At 36.4% G+C, this 17,415-nt stretch overlaps 1 protein-coding gene across 1 annotated transcript in view; it reads left to right on the forward strand.

Moving 5' to 3' along the window:
• Nucleotides 1-922: 922 nt before the first annotated feature.
• Nucleotides 923-17,415, forward strand: part of LOC131792916 (uncharacterized) — a 153,706-nt gene continuing 137,213 nt past the window's right edge. Inside the window, exon 1 of the mRNA XM_066170798.1 lies at nt 923-2,299. Coding sequence (XP_066026895.1) covers nt 1,057-2,299 — 1,243 coding nt within the window. The 5' untranslated portion in view covers nt 923-1,056. The remainder of the gene's footprint in view (nt 2,300-17,415) is intronic.

Genomic DNA, 17,415 nt, shown 5'->3' on the forward strand with positions numbered 1-17,415 from the left:
TTTGGAAATCTTTCGGTGAATTTGGAAATCCATTCAATTTGATTACGTCATAGGTCATGAGATAGCATGACTCATGACACATCTACGCTTATACTTCAGTGTCAGTGTCTGGTAAGCTGTAACTGTCGAAAATCTCCGGCAAAGAAAGCGATTCAGGGTCATTCAGGTCAAATGTCGTCAAAGTCTATTTTAATCGGCTTTAGTATTTTTTTAGTGTGGAAACGAAATATCCGTGCATGGAAGACCTTCTTGGGAGCTTGCTCCGTACGACTGCACATTCCAAATTACTGAAGATTTTCCCTCATGGTGCAAACTTGTTTCAAAGGAATGCCGCTTCAGTGAGCGCGCCGGAGAGTGCGGAGTGGTTCTCTTTTCAACGCAATTTTTTTGAAAGTTAACCCGGGTTTCTGATCCTCTCGATTAACTTGAAGACGGGAGCAACACAATGAAGGGTGGGAGTCGGGAGGCAAAGGGGCACAAAAGTATGGGAGGCAAGAGACTCTGACCTCCCATGTCTTCTTTCTCTCCCCCCCCCCCCCCCCACAAAGCTGAATAAGGAAATGCAGCGTCACAGCTAAGTGGTCAATGACGCGGGCTCAAGCCCTTGAGGTTAAAAATTCAGCGAAATTTGAGGAGAACAATAGGTCTGGTATTTAAAACCAAGGTATTCTGTCGTAGTTGAAGGCATTTTCCTATTTCCAGTGTTTTTATGGAGAAAATTAATTTTTGAAAATATCTAGGGGGTGTACAAAGTTTTCGGAGGTTGTTCTCTAAAAGAAAAGCGAAAGGGAAACAACGCCCAGAAGCAACAAATAGAAAATCGAACGTGCAAACAACTCAAAATCCGTTTTCCTCTTTTCCGCGCCAAAGCTTGACGCATGCGCAAATATTATTCAGCTCTGTCGGGCGATACTTTATCTTTCTGAGTATAAACAAATGCAATAAAGTACGCAAAATGGCGTTAGACATGGATAGTCCTTTGGAATCTCCGCCGGTTGCGATATTTAGGGGATTGAGATTTATCTATTGGTGAAGGAAAACGTAGCAATAATAACCATGGCGTCTTCCAATACATCGAATGCTGGAAGTAGCCACCAGGAGCAGAGAGAGCAGAAGGTTCTTGATGTCATATTTCTCTGTGACGAATGGAAATCTTCAAAGGGTGGATTGTCAACTTTCAATCGAGAATTTGCCATTAATTTGGCACAAGCGACGACTGGTAGCATGAAAATTCACTGCTATGTCTCTTATAGCGATGATCGGGACAGAGAAGATGCTAAACAACATGGTGTCAATTTAATCACAGCTCGAAGTGTTCCTGGTTCAGCCGACCCCCACGAGTGCTTGAAGTTTCCACCCTCGCAGCTCCCAAACCCACATCTGGTGATAGGCCATGGAAGAAAGCTGGGTATTCCTGCATATTTCCTAGCCCAGTCTACAAAGTGTAAATGGGTCCAATTTGTTCACGTCTACTGCGAGGATCTTGGGAAATATAAAGAATCTGCCACGGCTGCAGAAGATACAATCGAAGAAAACGAGAAGAAGCACAAGATGGAAATTGATTTGTGTAAAGCAGCGGATGCAGTTGTTACTGTTGGCTCCCGTCTACAACAGAAGTACAGCAGACGTCTCCTTAATGTTGAAGTGAAGATTATCACTCCTGGGATCTTTGGAAAGTTTTCCAATGAATCAAAATTGGCTGTAGACAGATCGGTTGTAAAGAATTTTAATGTGTCTTTGTTTGGCCGAGCTGCCTTTGAGGATCTTTCCCTGAAAGGCTATGATGTAGTTGCAAATGCCATTGGTTCTCTTGGTGAGAACTTTGAGTTGACATTTGTCGGCTCATCTCCCGGTGAACAACGAAAAGTTGAGCAATGGTTTCTTGACAACACGTGCATCAACCGCAAACAACTAACCATCCGTCGATATTGCAGTGAACAAGAGGAACTCAAGGTGATGTTCTATGAGTCAGATTTGGTTGCTCTGCCATCCCGTACCGAAGGATTTGGGCTCGTTGCCCTTGAGGCCATTTCTGCTGGTGTTCCTGTTCTTGTCTCTGGCGAATCTGGCATAGCTGAGGCTTTGCAAAAAGTAGAAGGTGGAAACACTGTCATTGTTGGATCAGGTGAAGATAAAGATGAATGGGCACGAAGGATCAGAGAGATGTATGAAGAAAGCGCAGAAGAGAGAGAAGCCAATGCTGTGAAGCTTCGCGAGAACTACAGGAAAGTTTACTCTTGGAAAGCAGAATGTGAGAGGTTTAAAGGGCTGATTGAAAATGTTGTGAAAACTGCAAATGGTGAGCCCACTTCTTTTAATTTTTCTTTTTTTTCAGTACATTTGCTGAAATGTCATGCTACATGTACAAGCTAAACCTTATGTGTAGAATGAGCCACATAAGGCAAACTGAATACTGGTACATGTAGATAAGCATAAGAACAAGTAAAGTGCTCCTGTATGTCTGGAGTCACTACATTTATCTCGACTTGTGGTTGGACCACAAGTGAATTGTCTACTTTATTTTTTTTTATATTAAATAGAGGGGTCTGTATCTTGCACTAATCAGATTGCCACTGAAGAGTATGTATCTCACACCAATCAGAGTGCTGCATGAGGGTATTTATCTTGCACCAATCAGATTGCTGCATAAGGATATTTATCACATAAACTGCTGTGTTATGCAAGGATTTTTGGCCCTGAGAAAAGCCATAACAACACGTGAAAAAATATTGTATTTTTTCACATGTGTTGATATAGCCAATCAGCTGCACGTCACTTGCCTTTGGCACCACTCGGTCAGGTTGATGAATGAACAGCAAAGCCTTCATGACTCTCAATACAAGTTGTTTGTCGGAGTTTTCTCGAATTATGGCAGCTAAAACACTTAAAAAATCCTTATCGCTGGCAGACAATGAGGTTCCAAGTTTCCTAGAAAGGGAAGGAAACCAATATACTAAAGAAAAACCAAAAGTTGCGTATTCAGTGGCTTTGGTGTTAGCATTTCTCTTGTCTGAGAATGAAAATTGGCAACTGGAAGATATACCATTAGCTAATTTTGGCTGTTTACCTGAAAGACTTCTTCTGTCAGTAAGGACAGCATTCAAAGTGCAATCAGAACACACCTGATAATAGCACTACATGAACATTGGGTAATTTTTCATGTTCTAGAATTGTACTCCATCAATCAAATTCCATTTTACCTCATTAGACTTTGCTCCATGACATGTCATTTCCCTGTAAAAAACCTACATTTTATCATGTATCCTAACTGCATTTTCTGACACCGCTAAAAGAAATTCACACAGAACAAAATGGGATCGATAGTGAACTTTCCTTGCAATTCTCCCATGTTTTGAATTTGTCTACAAATAAAATTTGCTTTTAGCTACCTTGGACTTAACCCAATTGCATGTCAATTCATTGTAAACAACCTTCGTTTTATCATGTAATTCACACACAGAGGGCACAGTCTAGATAGGTAACAGCCAATCAAGGAGCCCTCTTTAAATTATTATCCTTTTCTCTTGTTCAATGTATCTTCACTTAATCAAGATTGTAATTATATGTCTTTGACCAGGGTCCATTGGAGACACAAAAGAACTTCAGTGTGCTTTTTGTATTAAAATTAGATGAAATCCTATTTTTGGGACAACTAACTGTAGACGAGTAATTTTGATTTTCTCTCCACAAGAGGAACAGCAGTGAGCATGGTCTCTTTGGCAACCATTATTTGGTCTCACATTTTAATGGTTAAATAGGTAAGAGGTGAAAAAACCTTGTTATAGTAAGATTAAATTTGACTGTTACAATTTAACAGGTGGTAAGTTGAATGTTAAGGTTGCAGTTGATGACCTGAAACCTGAAGAACAGAATATGCAGACTGGCATGTTGGCAACAGAGTCTGCCAGATGTCAAGGGGTTCAGCAGCCTAGGGCATCTGCTACATCAACTGCATCTGGAAGTGTGTCCTATTCACAGAAAGAGCATCTCAATGCCCTTGAAAAGGAAATCTTTCTATCAATTGTGCAAAATTATCTCAAGACCACACCACCACAGTCCCCTGAAGAGCACAGTAGGTTCATGGAATACACACAAAAAATGAAGCTCATCATTACTGGTGTTGCTGTAGGAAGTTTGGTGATAGCAGTGAAGTGTGAATCTCTAATGATATTGGAGGAGTTGTGGACAGATTACTCATCTGGTCGTCTTGGTGAAGTGGTTCAGAATTGTTTTGTCACTGAAAAGATCTTGAAGGAACTGAACCTGGCTGAGCTGAGGCTGAAGACAACAATAGACATAGAAGAGTACAATGCATGCAAAGCATTCTTTGAGAAAGATGCTCTTAGAGGTTGGTAGAAAGAATGTAACAAGGCCTGGTCCTATCATAAAATATTTGTAAAGAGTTTTGAATGAAATCCATCAGTCTTTCAACACATGGAGTATGGTAGGGTACATGTCATTAAGGGATGGGTGCAGTTTTTGATCAAGATTGATGGAACTTGTCTTTGAATAAACTCATGCTGACTATTGTATGTAAATCATGCTGATGCAAGATGAAGTAGTTTGTCTGCAAGACATTCAATTTGATGTTTTATTCTTCTCAAACATCTCTTCCCAGTAACCTGTTATCTTTCTTAGTAAGACATTTGGCTCAATATTTCCTCTCTATAGGGTTGTATTTATCTTTCCTTAATTTATTTGATTGCATCCATTAATCAAAGGTTAATTGGCAAGACTTTTGTTGGAGGGACCATGAAAGAAAATTTTTTCTAGTTTTTGCATGTTGGGTGTTTTTAAAGATAGTTTGAGGTGTCTTTATCTTTTAAAATGTTTGTCTTCTTGTAAATCTGATTTTAGATGTTTTATCCTCTGAATTCCACTCCACAAGTTCAACCAGTGAAAGTCCACTAACAAAAGAACAATGGGAAAAAATTGAACAGAAGACAAAGATTATGGAGACGGCGAAATTGGAAGGTGAAAAAGAAATTAAAAACTTGTATTAATTTATTATGGAAAGTTTTTGTGAACAGTTATAACAATTATGTGATAAATCTTTGAAGAATAATTTCAGTGCAATCATGTGGCATCAATAATTTAAAATAATTGTACACAGTTCCACTTATGGGAACTAAACATTTGTAGAGAAGCTGTGAATGTTAATCTCTCCATTTTTTTTACCTTGACACTGTATGTGGAAATACAGAAACCTTTTGTAAAAGACTAAAGGCAGGTACATGTAGATAACATGCTATCATTGCATGCATGCTAGATTGCATGATTTATTTCTGTAAATGTTTTGATATGGATAAACTAGCAGTGATAGTTCCCTTTCAGTCACCATTAACTTTTTCCCACTTTCTTCCGTCTTGAAATTTGTCATGTTACAAACATTTTGTGTACTGGGTACTATTTAATTGGAGGATTGGTGTGCGATTTCAGGTTTTAGGAGAAGGAACACTGGTATAGAAGTCCTCTTATACTGATGACCTGCAAGCAGACTATTATCCAATATGTTTGAAGTTTAATGTGATATTAATGGTTTCAAGTGCAGCTGAAGCACAATTTTAACTTGGAAACTTTGCTTCAAATCATCAGATCAGAAATTAAACATCAAAGTTGATGTGGAACATATGAAATGTGCAGATCAAGATGCTTACAATACAGCCTCAGTTTTAGCTTTGGAGCCAGCAGGATATCAGAAGGCATCCACAGCTTCAGGCACAAAGAGAAAAAGACATTCTGATGCAGATTTAGAAGATCTCCAACCACTCAAAAAGAAAGTATTGTGCTTAATTGCCATGAATTACCTTGATACTACACCAGCACAGAGCAGGGATGAATGCAACGAGTTTAAGGAATACTTACAAGAAATGAAGGTCTTTATCATAGGTGTTTCTGTGGGAAGTTTGGTGATAACAGTAAAGTGTGATTCTCTCTCAAGCTTGGAGGAATTATGGGAAGATTACTCTTGTGGCCTTTTGGATAAGATGGTACGAGATTGTTTTGTAACTGAAAAGATCTTGAAGGAACTTAACCTGGCAGAACTGAAGCTGAAAATAATGATAGACAAAGAAGATTACAATGCATACAAACTGTACTTTCTTGAGAAGGATGCACTCAGAGGTCAGTTGAAAGAAAGAAAAAGGCCTGGTCCTTTGGAAGAAGGGTCCAGGTTTTGATCAAGATAGAACCAATTGTCTCATGAATAAGCTCATGATGACTATGTATACAATGACAATCTGTGGCTAAAAGTGATTTGTTTTCAAGAAATTTCCTAGTTTATTTTCCTGTCTGTCTGGTTGTATTTATCTTTGGCTCCAAATGTAAATAAAATAAAACAACCTAAAATAAAAATTGGCAAGATGTTTGTTGGAGGAACTATAAAAGAAAAAGTCACTTTTGTTTGTGTGTGGGGTTTTTATAAAAACGATTTGAAGTGTGTTGTATGGTTTTGAATTTCAGTATTCAGTGATTGCTTCACTATTTGTTTTCTTTTAAATCTGATTTTAGATGCTTTATCCTCTGAATTCCACTCCACAAGTTCAACCAGTGAAAGTCCACAAAAACAAGAAGAGCTGAAAAAGTGGAAACAGAAGATAAAGATTGTTGAGACAGAGAAACTGAAAGGTGAAATCAAAATGAAAAGATATATTAAGTTATTATGGAAAGTTGTTGTGAACAGTAATAACAATTTATTATTTGACAAAACTTTGCAGAATTATCTCAATTTATTCAGTGTGGCATTAATAATATTAATACTATTTTAAGAGTTCAACATATGGGAAACAACATACAGGGTATCTGAAAAGAGGCTGTGAATGCTAATCTCACCCTGTACTTTTTGCTCTTAGGTACTTCACCCCTCACTGTAATACCCACTACCACTAACAGAAAGGAACTTGTAGAGAAAGGGCAGGGAAGGAAAGGTGAAGAGGAAGCTCAGTTTGAGTTAATTTCTAAAGTGAATTAAGTGTGTTCAGCTATTGTGTGGTGTAAAAAAGTGTGCTTTGGGATTAAACATTTAAGGTTGCTAGGGTCTGTAGGGTAAAACTAAACTGACAATTATTTGAAGTAGTTTCAGTTCTTCATGAAAAAGATTAATTTGAAAGAAATTAAAACCCAATTTAGTTTTCCCTAAGGGAAAGTTAGGGTGGTAGTCGCTGGGGATGGTGAAACAGTATTATTAACAATAAAATGGTGATAATGATAATAATTATTAAAATACTAATCATAATAATAATGGTATAATAATAGTATAATGAAGGTTTTTTTTCAACCTTAATCATAAATTATGTATTGAAAAACTGACATTGGTCATGTGTATTAGATAAATTTCATGCACTTATATACAGATGGTCACATGTTGATTTGCTGTGTTATCATTTCTCAAGTGAAAGTAACACCATGAATATTAGTATTGCTGTAAATAATGTTAAATATTGTAAATTATTCCAAATATGTTTGTGCCTGAATCTCTACCTATGTTAAAGGGAATTTGAGTTGGTTTGTGGAATAGACCCTTTAAGCCCTACGAGTGATTAGCATCTAATTTCTCCTTATAATATCACTCCTGAATCGCACATTAAGGTCACGAGAATGAAGGAAATGGTCAGCAGGTAAGGAGGCTTTTGATTGGCAAGCAAATTCTCCTTTTCAGCACCTTAAGAAATGTATAAAGAGCGGTGTGGAGAATATGCAGACTGATGATAGGATCTAAAGGGTTGAGATAATATACATGAGTATGTGTACATGAAAGAGATGTTTTGAGGGTATCCAGTCAAGTCGCCGACGGTTCAACTCGCCAACGCCAACTCGCCGACGTATAAAATCGAGTAGAAACGTCGGCGAGTTGGTCTTCAATCCAGTATTGAACTTATCAGAAGTTAAACATATAGAAAAGTAAAAAATCTTTAGGAAAAATCAATTTTTTTCTTACAGCAAAGTTTATAAGGATCTCATGGCGAATAAAGCCAGGTAAATATCGCCAATAACCAAGAAAGCTTCAGACGCCAACGAGATAATTATTGTGTGACAACAATGCTGAAAAGTCTCATCATTTCAATCGGTCAGGTTTTTTTTAAAGAAAACTTGGCTTTCTGGACAAAGTCTTTAGTAAAAAAACAATTCTTTTTGTTTCCAACAAAGTTTATAAGGATCTCATCGCGAATAAAGCAGGATAAACATCGCAAATGACTATAAAAGCTTCTGACAGACAGACGCGAACGAGCTATTGTGTGACAACAACACTGTAAAGACTCATCATGTCAGTTGGTCAGATTTTTTTTAAGAAAACTTGGCTTTCTAGACGAGATCTTTCGTAAAAAAACAATTATTTTTATTTCCAACAAAGTTTATAAGGATGTCAAGGCGAATAAAGCGAGGTGAACATCGCCAATAACCAAAAAAAGCTTTAAATGCGAACAAGTTATTGTGTGACAGCCACCGTCATTCTCGATTCACGCTTCGGTAGCTTACTTTTGAAGGAGTTTACGTTTGGTCCGTCTTAATACCGGGCTATGCCAGTGAACGGCAAGCATTTTCTAAACGCTTTTACAATACAAATACGATTAGTATCTAACCAGAAGCTGACCAGAATCCAAAGAAGGGCTAATAGGCGATTGCAGAGTAAGGTGTTTGGATTTTGGGAGAAATATGAGAATGGTTAAAAAAATAGCGGCTCAGTTATTGAAATCAATGTCGAGATTAAACGTTTTAAATTTTTATTTTAATAAATTAAATTTAATTAATTAATTTAATTAATTAATTAAATTTTAATTTATTTTAATAAATTTTTTTTTTTAATTTTATCGTACATCAAACGTTCTCGATCATGAATAAATCATTCTTTAAAGTTAAAAAAACGTGGTTCCGCGTGGTTGCTATGATTCACACAATAACTCGTTCACGTCTGAAGTTTTAATAGTCATTGGCGATGTTCACCTTTCTTGATTCGCCTTGACATCCTTACAAACTGTTGGAAATAAAAAGAATTGTTTTTTACCAAAGATCTTGTCTACAAAGCCAAGTCTTTTTTTGAAATCTGACCGATTGACTTGATGAGTCTTTACAGTGTTGTTGTCACACAATATCTCGTTCGCGTCTAAAACTTTTTTGGTCATTGGCGATGTTCACCTTGCTTTATTCGCCTTGAGATCCTTATAAACTTTGTTGGAAATAAAAAGATTTTTTTTTTTTTTTTTTTTTTTTTTTTTTTTTTACTGACTATCTTGTCCAGAAAGCCAAGTTTCTTAAAAAAATCTAACCGATTGACATAATGAGAGATTTACAGTGATTTGAGATTTACAGTGTCGTTGTCACGCTCAATAATATCTCGTTCACGTCTGAAGCTTTCTTAGTCATTGGCGATGTTTACCTGGCTCTATTCGCCATGAGATCCTCATAAACTTTGTTGGAAGAAAAAAATTGCTTTTTCCTAAAGACCTTTTACTATTCTATGTGTTTAACTTCTAATAAGTTGTACTGGATTGAAGACCAACTCGCCGACGTTTCTACTCGATTTTAAACGTCGGCGAGTTGGCGTTTTGAGCACCTTTTTTAAATCTATCTTTAACTACAAGTTGGTATGCCTTTTTCTAACTATTTATCAGTAGAAATGCTAATCTCTCTGTGTATACTTTGTTTTATGCATGTTGCCTTTTCCTGGATCTTCTACCTTTGACCCTGAAGAAGAACTAGGAGAGCTACATCTGAAACTTCAAAGAATGAAAGATGAATGAAAGATGTTCTTAAATTAAATTTCACAGTTAAACTTGACTGAGAATGCTTTTAAATACATTTAGCTCTCATTAAAAATGTTTTTTTTTTAAAGGAAATTATACCTGATTTAGTTTTCCCTCGCTCTGTCCTTCACCATAAGGGAGTATAGTAAAGTTTGCATGCCTTAAAAAACTGACAGTGATGTAGTTTAGATAGATTTTGTATACCATTTTCAATCAGTAATTGCAGGTTAAGTGATACCATGAATTGCTCTTTGTACTTTTTCCTTAGGTACTTCACCCTTCACTGTACTGTCCACTGCTGGTCACACAAAAAAAGTGGAAGCAAGACACAGCACAGTGAAATTTCAGGGAAAGAAAGGTGAGTGAAAAGAGACACAGAAGCTAAGCAATAGTGAAAATTAAAATTTTTAGGTAATAAATAGAATGCTCTTAAATTCTTTTAGCAGTTATGTCAGTTGTTACTTTTCCAAGTACAGTTGCCTCTTATGGCTGCAGACACCCAAGAGGGTGATTTAGTGTCTGCAGTTATGAGAGTCATTAATAATGGGGTATGAGAGAAATAAAAAATTTTATGAAATATGAAATAATGTGACTACACAAACATAAAGTTTCTAACATGACCCCATGAACCAGAAAAAAATCTGCCCAAAAACAAAAAATTCTCATGTTTGCACCCAATTGAAGAAGGGTTTGTTTATGTTCATTTATCTTTTATATTATGTGAGTCCGGATTTTGGAGGAAGTATTTAATTGTCTGCTATAGTGAAGGAAAAAAACAAGTGAAATGTTGTGCTGGGTGGCAGGAAAGGGAGTTTATTTCAGTCACTTCTTTAATATGCATTTCCCCAGTATTTTACTTTAACATGACTATAATTTGCTGATGGCACAGGTATACCTGTTGTAATCATTTCTGTGTAAAGTAAGAGACTGAATTTTGAAAAGCTCTGTATACCTTTGCTCCCAGGTTCTTCACCTCCCCCTCTTCTCTCCACCACTGATCTTGAGGAGAAGCTAGGAAAAGTATGTGAGGAAATTGAGATGCTGAGAGTGAAAGGTGAATAGAAAAATTCATATCTTATCATTTTTAGGGAGAAATTGCATGATACAAGGAATGCTAATAACTGTCCATAAAGTTTGCTTAAGTTTCAGAAGGAGCTAGAATATTGAAAAGTAAAAACCAAACATTTTCAACTCGAGGGTGATGATGAACTAGTTTGAAAATATTTTCTTTTTAATTTTTTATTTATTTTAGCCTTGTAAATAGCTCAATGCTATTAAATGATTTCATTTTTTCCAGTAAATACCAGTACTCTCCAGCAAGAGAAATTATTCCCTAACAGAGATATTAACCTTTTTCTGTCCTTACTTTTATCCAACAATACTGCTCTTAGCTCTTATTCAGTAACTTAGTTTTATTAAGAAACATATTTTGAATTCAGTTTTGCCTCATAATCTACAACTTCAGTCAAAGGTAGTATTAAATTAGCTGTGGCATTTGATAATGAAATAATACTTATAGATAGGTTATTTCACAATGATGTAATGGAAAACATGCATCATTGTTTTTCACTTGACCTCCATACATGTTAGTATGCTTTAACTTTTTATATCAGGTGAGGCATTAAGTGTTAAATATATTTCTGTGTACCTTTTCTCTCAGGTAGTTTTTCTGTCCTTCAATTTTCAACCATTGATCTTGAGAAAAAACTAGCTGAACTACGCATGGAGCTTCACAAGCTCAGAATGGAAGGAGAATATAAAATGTTTAATGATTCATTATCAGAGAGAAATAAATCCAAGAATGCTATTAAAGGCTTTCACCCCTGTATCGAATCATCTCTTTTCAAGGGAAATTATCCCTTATTTAAAAGAACCTCTTATCTGATTTTATTACTGTTGACGAATGCTTCCAGTCTCCTTATTAAAATTATACATTTTCAAGGGAAATTATTCCTTATTAAAGCCAACTCCTCTTCGTTTAAAATTGTTAAGTGAGATAGTAATCTAATACTTTCAGCTATTCACACATGACCCTAACACAATGTGCAGTGTTTGTTAAATGCCTGTTTTTAACCATTTATGTAAGGTAAGTCCGTGAATGCTAAGTACAGTGTATCTTACTGTTTACCTTTCCTTTCAGGTACTTTGCCTCCCCCTGAACTCTTTACTGCTGATTTTGAAGAAGAACTAAAACGACTCTGTAAAGAACTTAACAGACAAAGAATGAAAGGTAAGTGAAACATGCGTATTGGCTCCGTTGAACAGGGCAAAAGAAATATGAAAAGTGATGCAAGGAAATGGTTGCACTTACTAGTATTTACGCTTGATTTTTAATTAACAAGCTAAAAGGTGAAACACTGTCTTTTAGTTTGTTTTAAAGGACTCCTATTATTATCTCTCAAATATCTAAGCCCCGCAAGCAACTTGCAAAACATCTGCGCCGCTCATGATATGTTGGAACATTGAATAATGAGTATTTACTCTATATTTAAGATTATCCCTGCTCTTATTTAATGTTATCAACAAAGAATGGTGTTTAAAATTCTTTAAACCATTTTTCTGTTTACTCCTTTTTTCAGGTAGTTCACCTTCCCCTGCTTCCATCATTAAGGTAGTAGTTAGACTTCAAAAAGTCAGGATGGAAGGTAAATAAATAATGCAAATTTAGAGACAAAATAATTTTTAAGCGGAATGCTATTAAACAGGTCCACTTCGTAATCGAAATATCTTTCTCCACGGAACTCCTGCACTTGCAGCCTTCTACTGCAATAATAATTAACAACTGCAATGCTCATTGGAGGCTTAGAAATCAGTTAAGTTCCTCTTTTGGCAACCAGCACTTAGATAGAGACTGTTTTCACGAGTGGTCAATCCTGGCAACCCAGCCATTAGCGGCCATGTATTAAGGAGACTGAAACCTCCCATTGCGCTAGAAAATAAAAATGATAAAATAATAGAAAAAAAAGACAAAGGAAAGGAAAAGTGATTTTCTTCTTAGTGCGTGTTAAAAAATTATCTGGCTCAACAGGATAAACTCATCCTGGTCTTAGAAATTTTCAAATTTTGCAACTGACTCTAGCAAAAGCACAGGTACTTTTTCATTTTATGCGTAGTAGCGTGATGCGCGCGTGCAGTGCTTGGGATTTGCACGCGCATGCATTAAGTGCGCGGTACTGTAGTAAATCTTGGATGCAACTCGAGCATTTTATCAGAGTGCTAAGTCATTTTTAATTGTATCCGTTTAAACCCTTGATGTGTTAATACCCTGCTGGCGTCAGGCGTAAAAATTGACGAATCTCAACAGTTAGCCTTAACACAATATAACTAGTTTATTTACACAATTCAAATTACAATGAAAGGTGAAAAGAAACAAAAGAGGTTATCCCTTTCAAGTTTGTATCCTAAAATAAATAAATATAAATAAATAATTAAATAAAATATAAATAAATTAAATAAATATAAATAAAATAATTAACCGTCCTAGAGCACTCGGTGAGCGAAGAAAATAACCTCTGATGTAGAGTCGGCCAACTAAGGGTCCTTAAGCACTCCTCATACGACATATCTCGGCCAATGTTTCTGACGGCATATCTAGATGTTCTACGTTGTACTTTCTCTAAAATAACCGAGTCCTTTTTGAAGTGTGGAGACCACACTGGAGAGCAATACTCGAGTATTGGATGCACTCAACTTTTGTACAATTTCGAGAACAATTCAGTGCTCCTGGGGCCTACTGTTCGACTTATAAATCCGAGCATGCTGTTTGCCTTGTTTGCGCATTTGTTGGTGTGCAGGCTCTATGATATATTTGATGTGATGTGAATTCGAAGATCCTTAACGTTAGATTAAAAAGGGTTCACCGAAGAAATGTTTCTTTTAGACTCCTTAACGAAAAGAAGTCAACCGTTAGCTTTAATATGGTCTAAATTTTAACCGTTAGCCGTGAAAACCATTACCCCTTTGAGACCTTCATTTAGCTCGTGCATTAAATAACTTTTGCAAACGTTGGTGATATCTTTGAATGGCAAATGTAAATTTAACCCTAAGCTTGTCCGTGATCTGTCACAGTTAATGACAACATTGACGCTTAATTTGTCTTTAGAGCGGTGCCTTATTTTAATAATTCATCTAAACTGACCTGAAGTACTGAATTATTTTTTGCCTTTTTTGTGTCCCTCATGATAGCATTAGAGAACGCCATTTATCTGACCATGAAATCAGGACTAGCGAAGTTTGATGTCAGTTTACCAGAGGAACTCCAGAGCTATATCAACTACTTATTAAATGAGTCGGTCAAACTTGGCTTACGCAGGCGAGGTACTTAACATTGTTAAAATAAGCTTGTGTTGGTTTTCAAACACATGTCCAGTTATCTATTTTCTGTTGCAGATTATTGAGAAATGCTAGGTTTGTGTAGTGGTCAAGGGATTTTTTTTTATCCAGATTTGTGATCTTGTGTTGGGTTTTTCCTTTTTTTTTCTTTTTTGAAACAATCATCAAATGACGTGCACGGTCTAATGCCTGTTCTCAATAAGAAAAAAAAAATGATTTATAGACAAACCCCTTTCTGAAGGCCGTGTGCGGTTCTTACTGTCCGTCTCCTTGTTTTATCAACTCATTTCCTTTGATGATTCAAAAGTAAGTCGAAACACCGAGACTCGAAATTCTTTTTGTTTCCAATTTGCCAAGGTATCTTTTGTGGTTTGTCAGTTTTGAGACAAAAATAAATGTAAAGGTGGTTTTTTTCGCTGTAATGTTTTCAGGTAAAAGATTAATATTTCTTTTGTTTTAATCCTTTAGTACTCCAATCACCTCGAGCCCTGGAGGAATTACGAGAAGCAATGAATAAAAACGAATTGGAAACATTCCTTACTATTCACATCAGGGAAGGTGCATGGCAAGTGGTGCTGCTGTTTATGGATGAGCTCCCTAAATACAAACTACCATCGTACTGGTATCGTGAAGTGTGGGACGAGGACGAGGAGATGTTTAGTATACCCTTATACAGTTCGACGTCTGGCATATTGAGGGCGTGGCCAACAGAGTACGATCCTGGTTTGATAACACTGTGTAAAGCGATCACCAACAGTGCCTGGAAAGTAATCAGATTAATCCTCTCCGGCCGAAGGATATCTGATGCAGGTTTGAAGAACTTGAGTACCGCGCTTACTCAGAGCGAACTTTACCGCGTGACACTGTATGGCATTGGTTTACAAAGTCAAGGATTAAAACACCTGTGTGAAGCGCTGATTAGTGGTGACTGCAATTTAACCTGCTTAAACGTCAGTAACAATAGGTTAGGAGATGAAGAAATATTACACTTGTGCAACCCACTAACCAGCGTTAACTGTACATTAACTAGCTTAAACGTCAGCGACAACATGTTAGGAGACGAAGGAATCGTGCACTTGTGTAACGCGCTAACCAGCGTTCACTGTAAATTAACCAGCTTAAACGTTAGTGACAATACGTTAGGAGACGAAGGAATCATGCACTTGTGTAACGCGCTAACTAGTGTTAACTGTACACTAACCAGCTTAAACGTCAGTGGCAATAGGTTAGGAGACAAAGGAATCAAGCGCTTGTGTAAGGCCTTGACTGATACCAAATGCAAACTAAGCAGCTTAAACCTCCACGCAAATTGGAATGTAACAGATGAAGGCCAAAAGTGTTTGTCTCAAATGTTAACTGGTACTGACTGGGAAGTTAGAGGAGGTCTTAGACTTTCCCGTTCAACTAAAAAGTGGAGCAAGTCACAAGTAAGTGGCACAGAGCCCTGACAGGTTCCTCCTCTAACGTTTCGTCTGTCATGAAAAAAATCAATTTTTATAAATGACAACTGAAAGATTATTGTTCAAGATAATTAATTAGATAACTGACCTTCTAGTCACTATCACTTGTTGAACGGAGTATTAAAAATGACCAGCAGTGAGGCAGTCGAAACATCGCGATCAAGATGAGAAATGACTCGGTATCATGACTCAAACGATTATTAAACGTTCATTATTCGATAGAAGAATTTCACCGTTTTAAAAAGTAGACTGTAAATGTAACTGAATAGTGAGTCTCTTTTTGGAAGCGTAGTTGCAATTTCGTATAACGGGTCTGTTGGCAAACTGTGCTTATTTTTGTGAAAATGTTTAAAATCTGCAGGCAAAACGTTATACTGGTGATTTAGGAATAATAAGATGCCTAGAATATTGAATTATATTGTGATAGCCTTTTAAATGAATATCGTTGTGTTCTTAAAGAAAACTTCTAAAAAGTCTACATGAAAAAGTGACGTATAAATAAAATAACAGCATTTTATCTTTTATAGGCTTTCATATTTTTTGTTAGTAGACTCCAAGAGTATAATGTGTAAGCTTAATTGAAATATACTTGAACAAAAAGGAATGTTTTGTTCTGCCTTGTTCGTTTTCGAAGCCAAATGTAGGCGTTGTACAACCAATTGTATTCTCGTTCAAATGAGTTCATTTGGACTTTACCTAGTAAGTCATTTACACAAAGCTTGTGCTCCAGCTCGTAACTTTTCATCGTAGCTGATGATTTTATGAAGAGAAGAGTTATGTATTACTCTAAAATTACATACTAATCGTAGGAAATTGCGTACGGGTAACGTAGTTTTTATAATTTAGAATCTCTTTTTTAATTAACTGGAATAGTTCAGAATGTAATGTATATGTAATCTAATAGATAATATTTAGGTTACTGTTCTAAAGTTCTCAACTCTTGGTAGATATATTTCACATATATATTTGATATTTTTGAAAAGACCACACTAAACTGCGAAGTACATTAACCAAGGACATTGAGTATGTGCAAGGACTGCTGTTGAATGAAATAAATATTTATCTAGCTTTAACAGATCTTGAACATGTCAATAGAGCCTTAATGAAGGAAACACGAGCTAGAACACACGTATCCGTTTTATTTGGACATGAAGGTTCTTTTCCCGTTTGTATTTGGTCTTGAATAAATAGAGGTAAGTCCCTCCTTGGTCAAAAGCAAAACTCTAAATGGCTTGCGCAAGAGCCTGGTTCAGGGCTCTTTGCGGGAAAGTGTCAAGTAATTTCGGTTGGCAAGAACGCTCTTCCATAAAACCAACTGCTTGGACTTAGCCATAGACTTCCTTTCAATCTTCTCGCAAATTTACTGACAATAGAAGCTCAGGGGAAAAAGGTCTGTAGCTCTCTACTTTAATTTTGGCACCTTTCATATGAAGCGGAGTATCACTGAGCTGTTTTCGAAAAAAACAATTAAATAAACAGCTATATTCCCAGCCTTCGGAATTATACCAAATTTGAATGAATCATTAAACAAAGTGCATTGGAGCGAGGCTAGTGAGTTACTGCAACATTTCAAGATTATTTCTTGACTGAATGTCGTCAGGGCTGCAGCTTATATAGGCATTTAATTCCAACAGGAGATTTTTAACTTCAGTGCATTCGGTACCTGCGCAAAATTCTTTGTGCTATCAGCTTTCAAGAGGTTAGGAAGATTAGTCAAATTTTCCGATGTGAACTAGCGAATAAAACTATCCGCAACGGTTTTTTTTTTGGATCAGTCAGTATCTGTACCAGCTTAAAGTATCTCAAGGTCGAAACTGAAAAGGGAAATATATCTTTTATTGTTACGTCACTCAATCTTTAATTCTTCCTTTCAACTAAACCTT

This window comes from Pocillopora verrucosa, chromosome 8, assembly GCF_036669915.1.
Source record: "Pocillopora verrucosa isolate sample1 chromosome 8, ASM3666991v2, whole genome shotgun sequence".
NCBI lineage: Eukaryota > Metazoa > Cnidaria > Anthozoa > Scleractinia > Pocilloporidae > Pocillopora > Pocillopora verrucosa.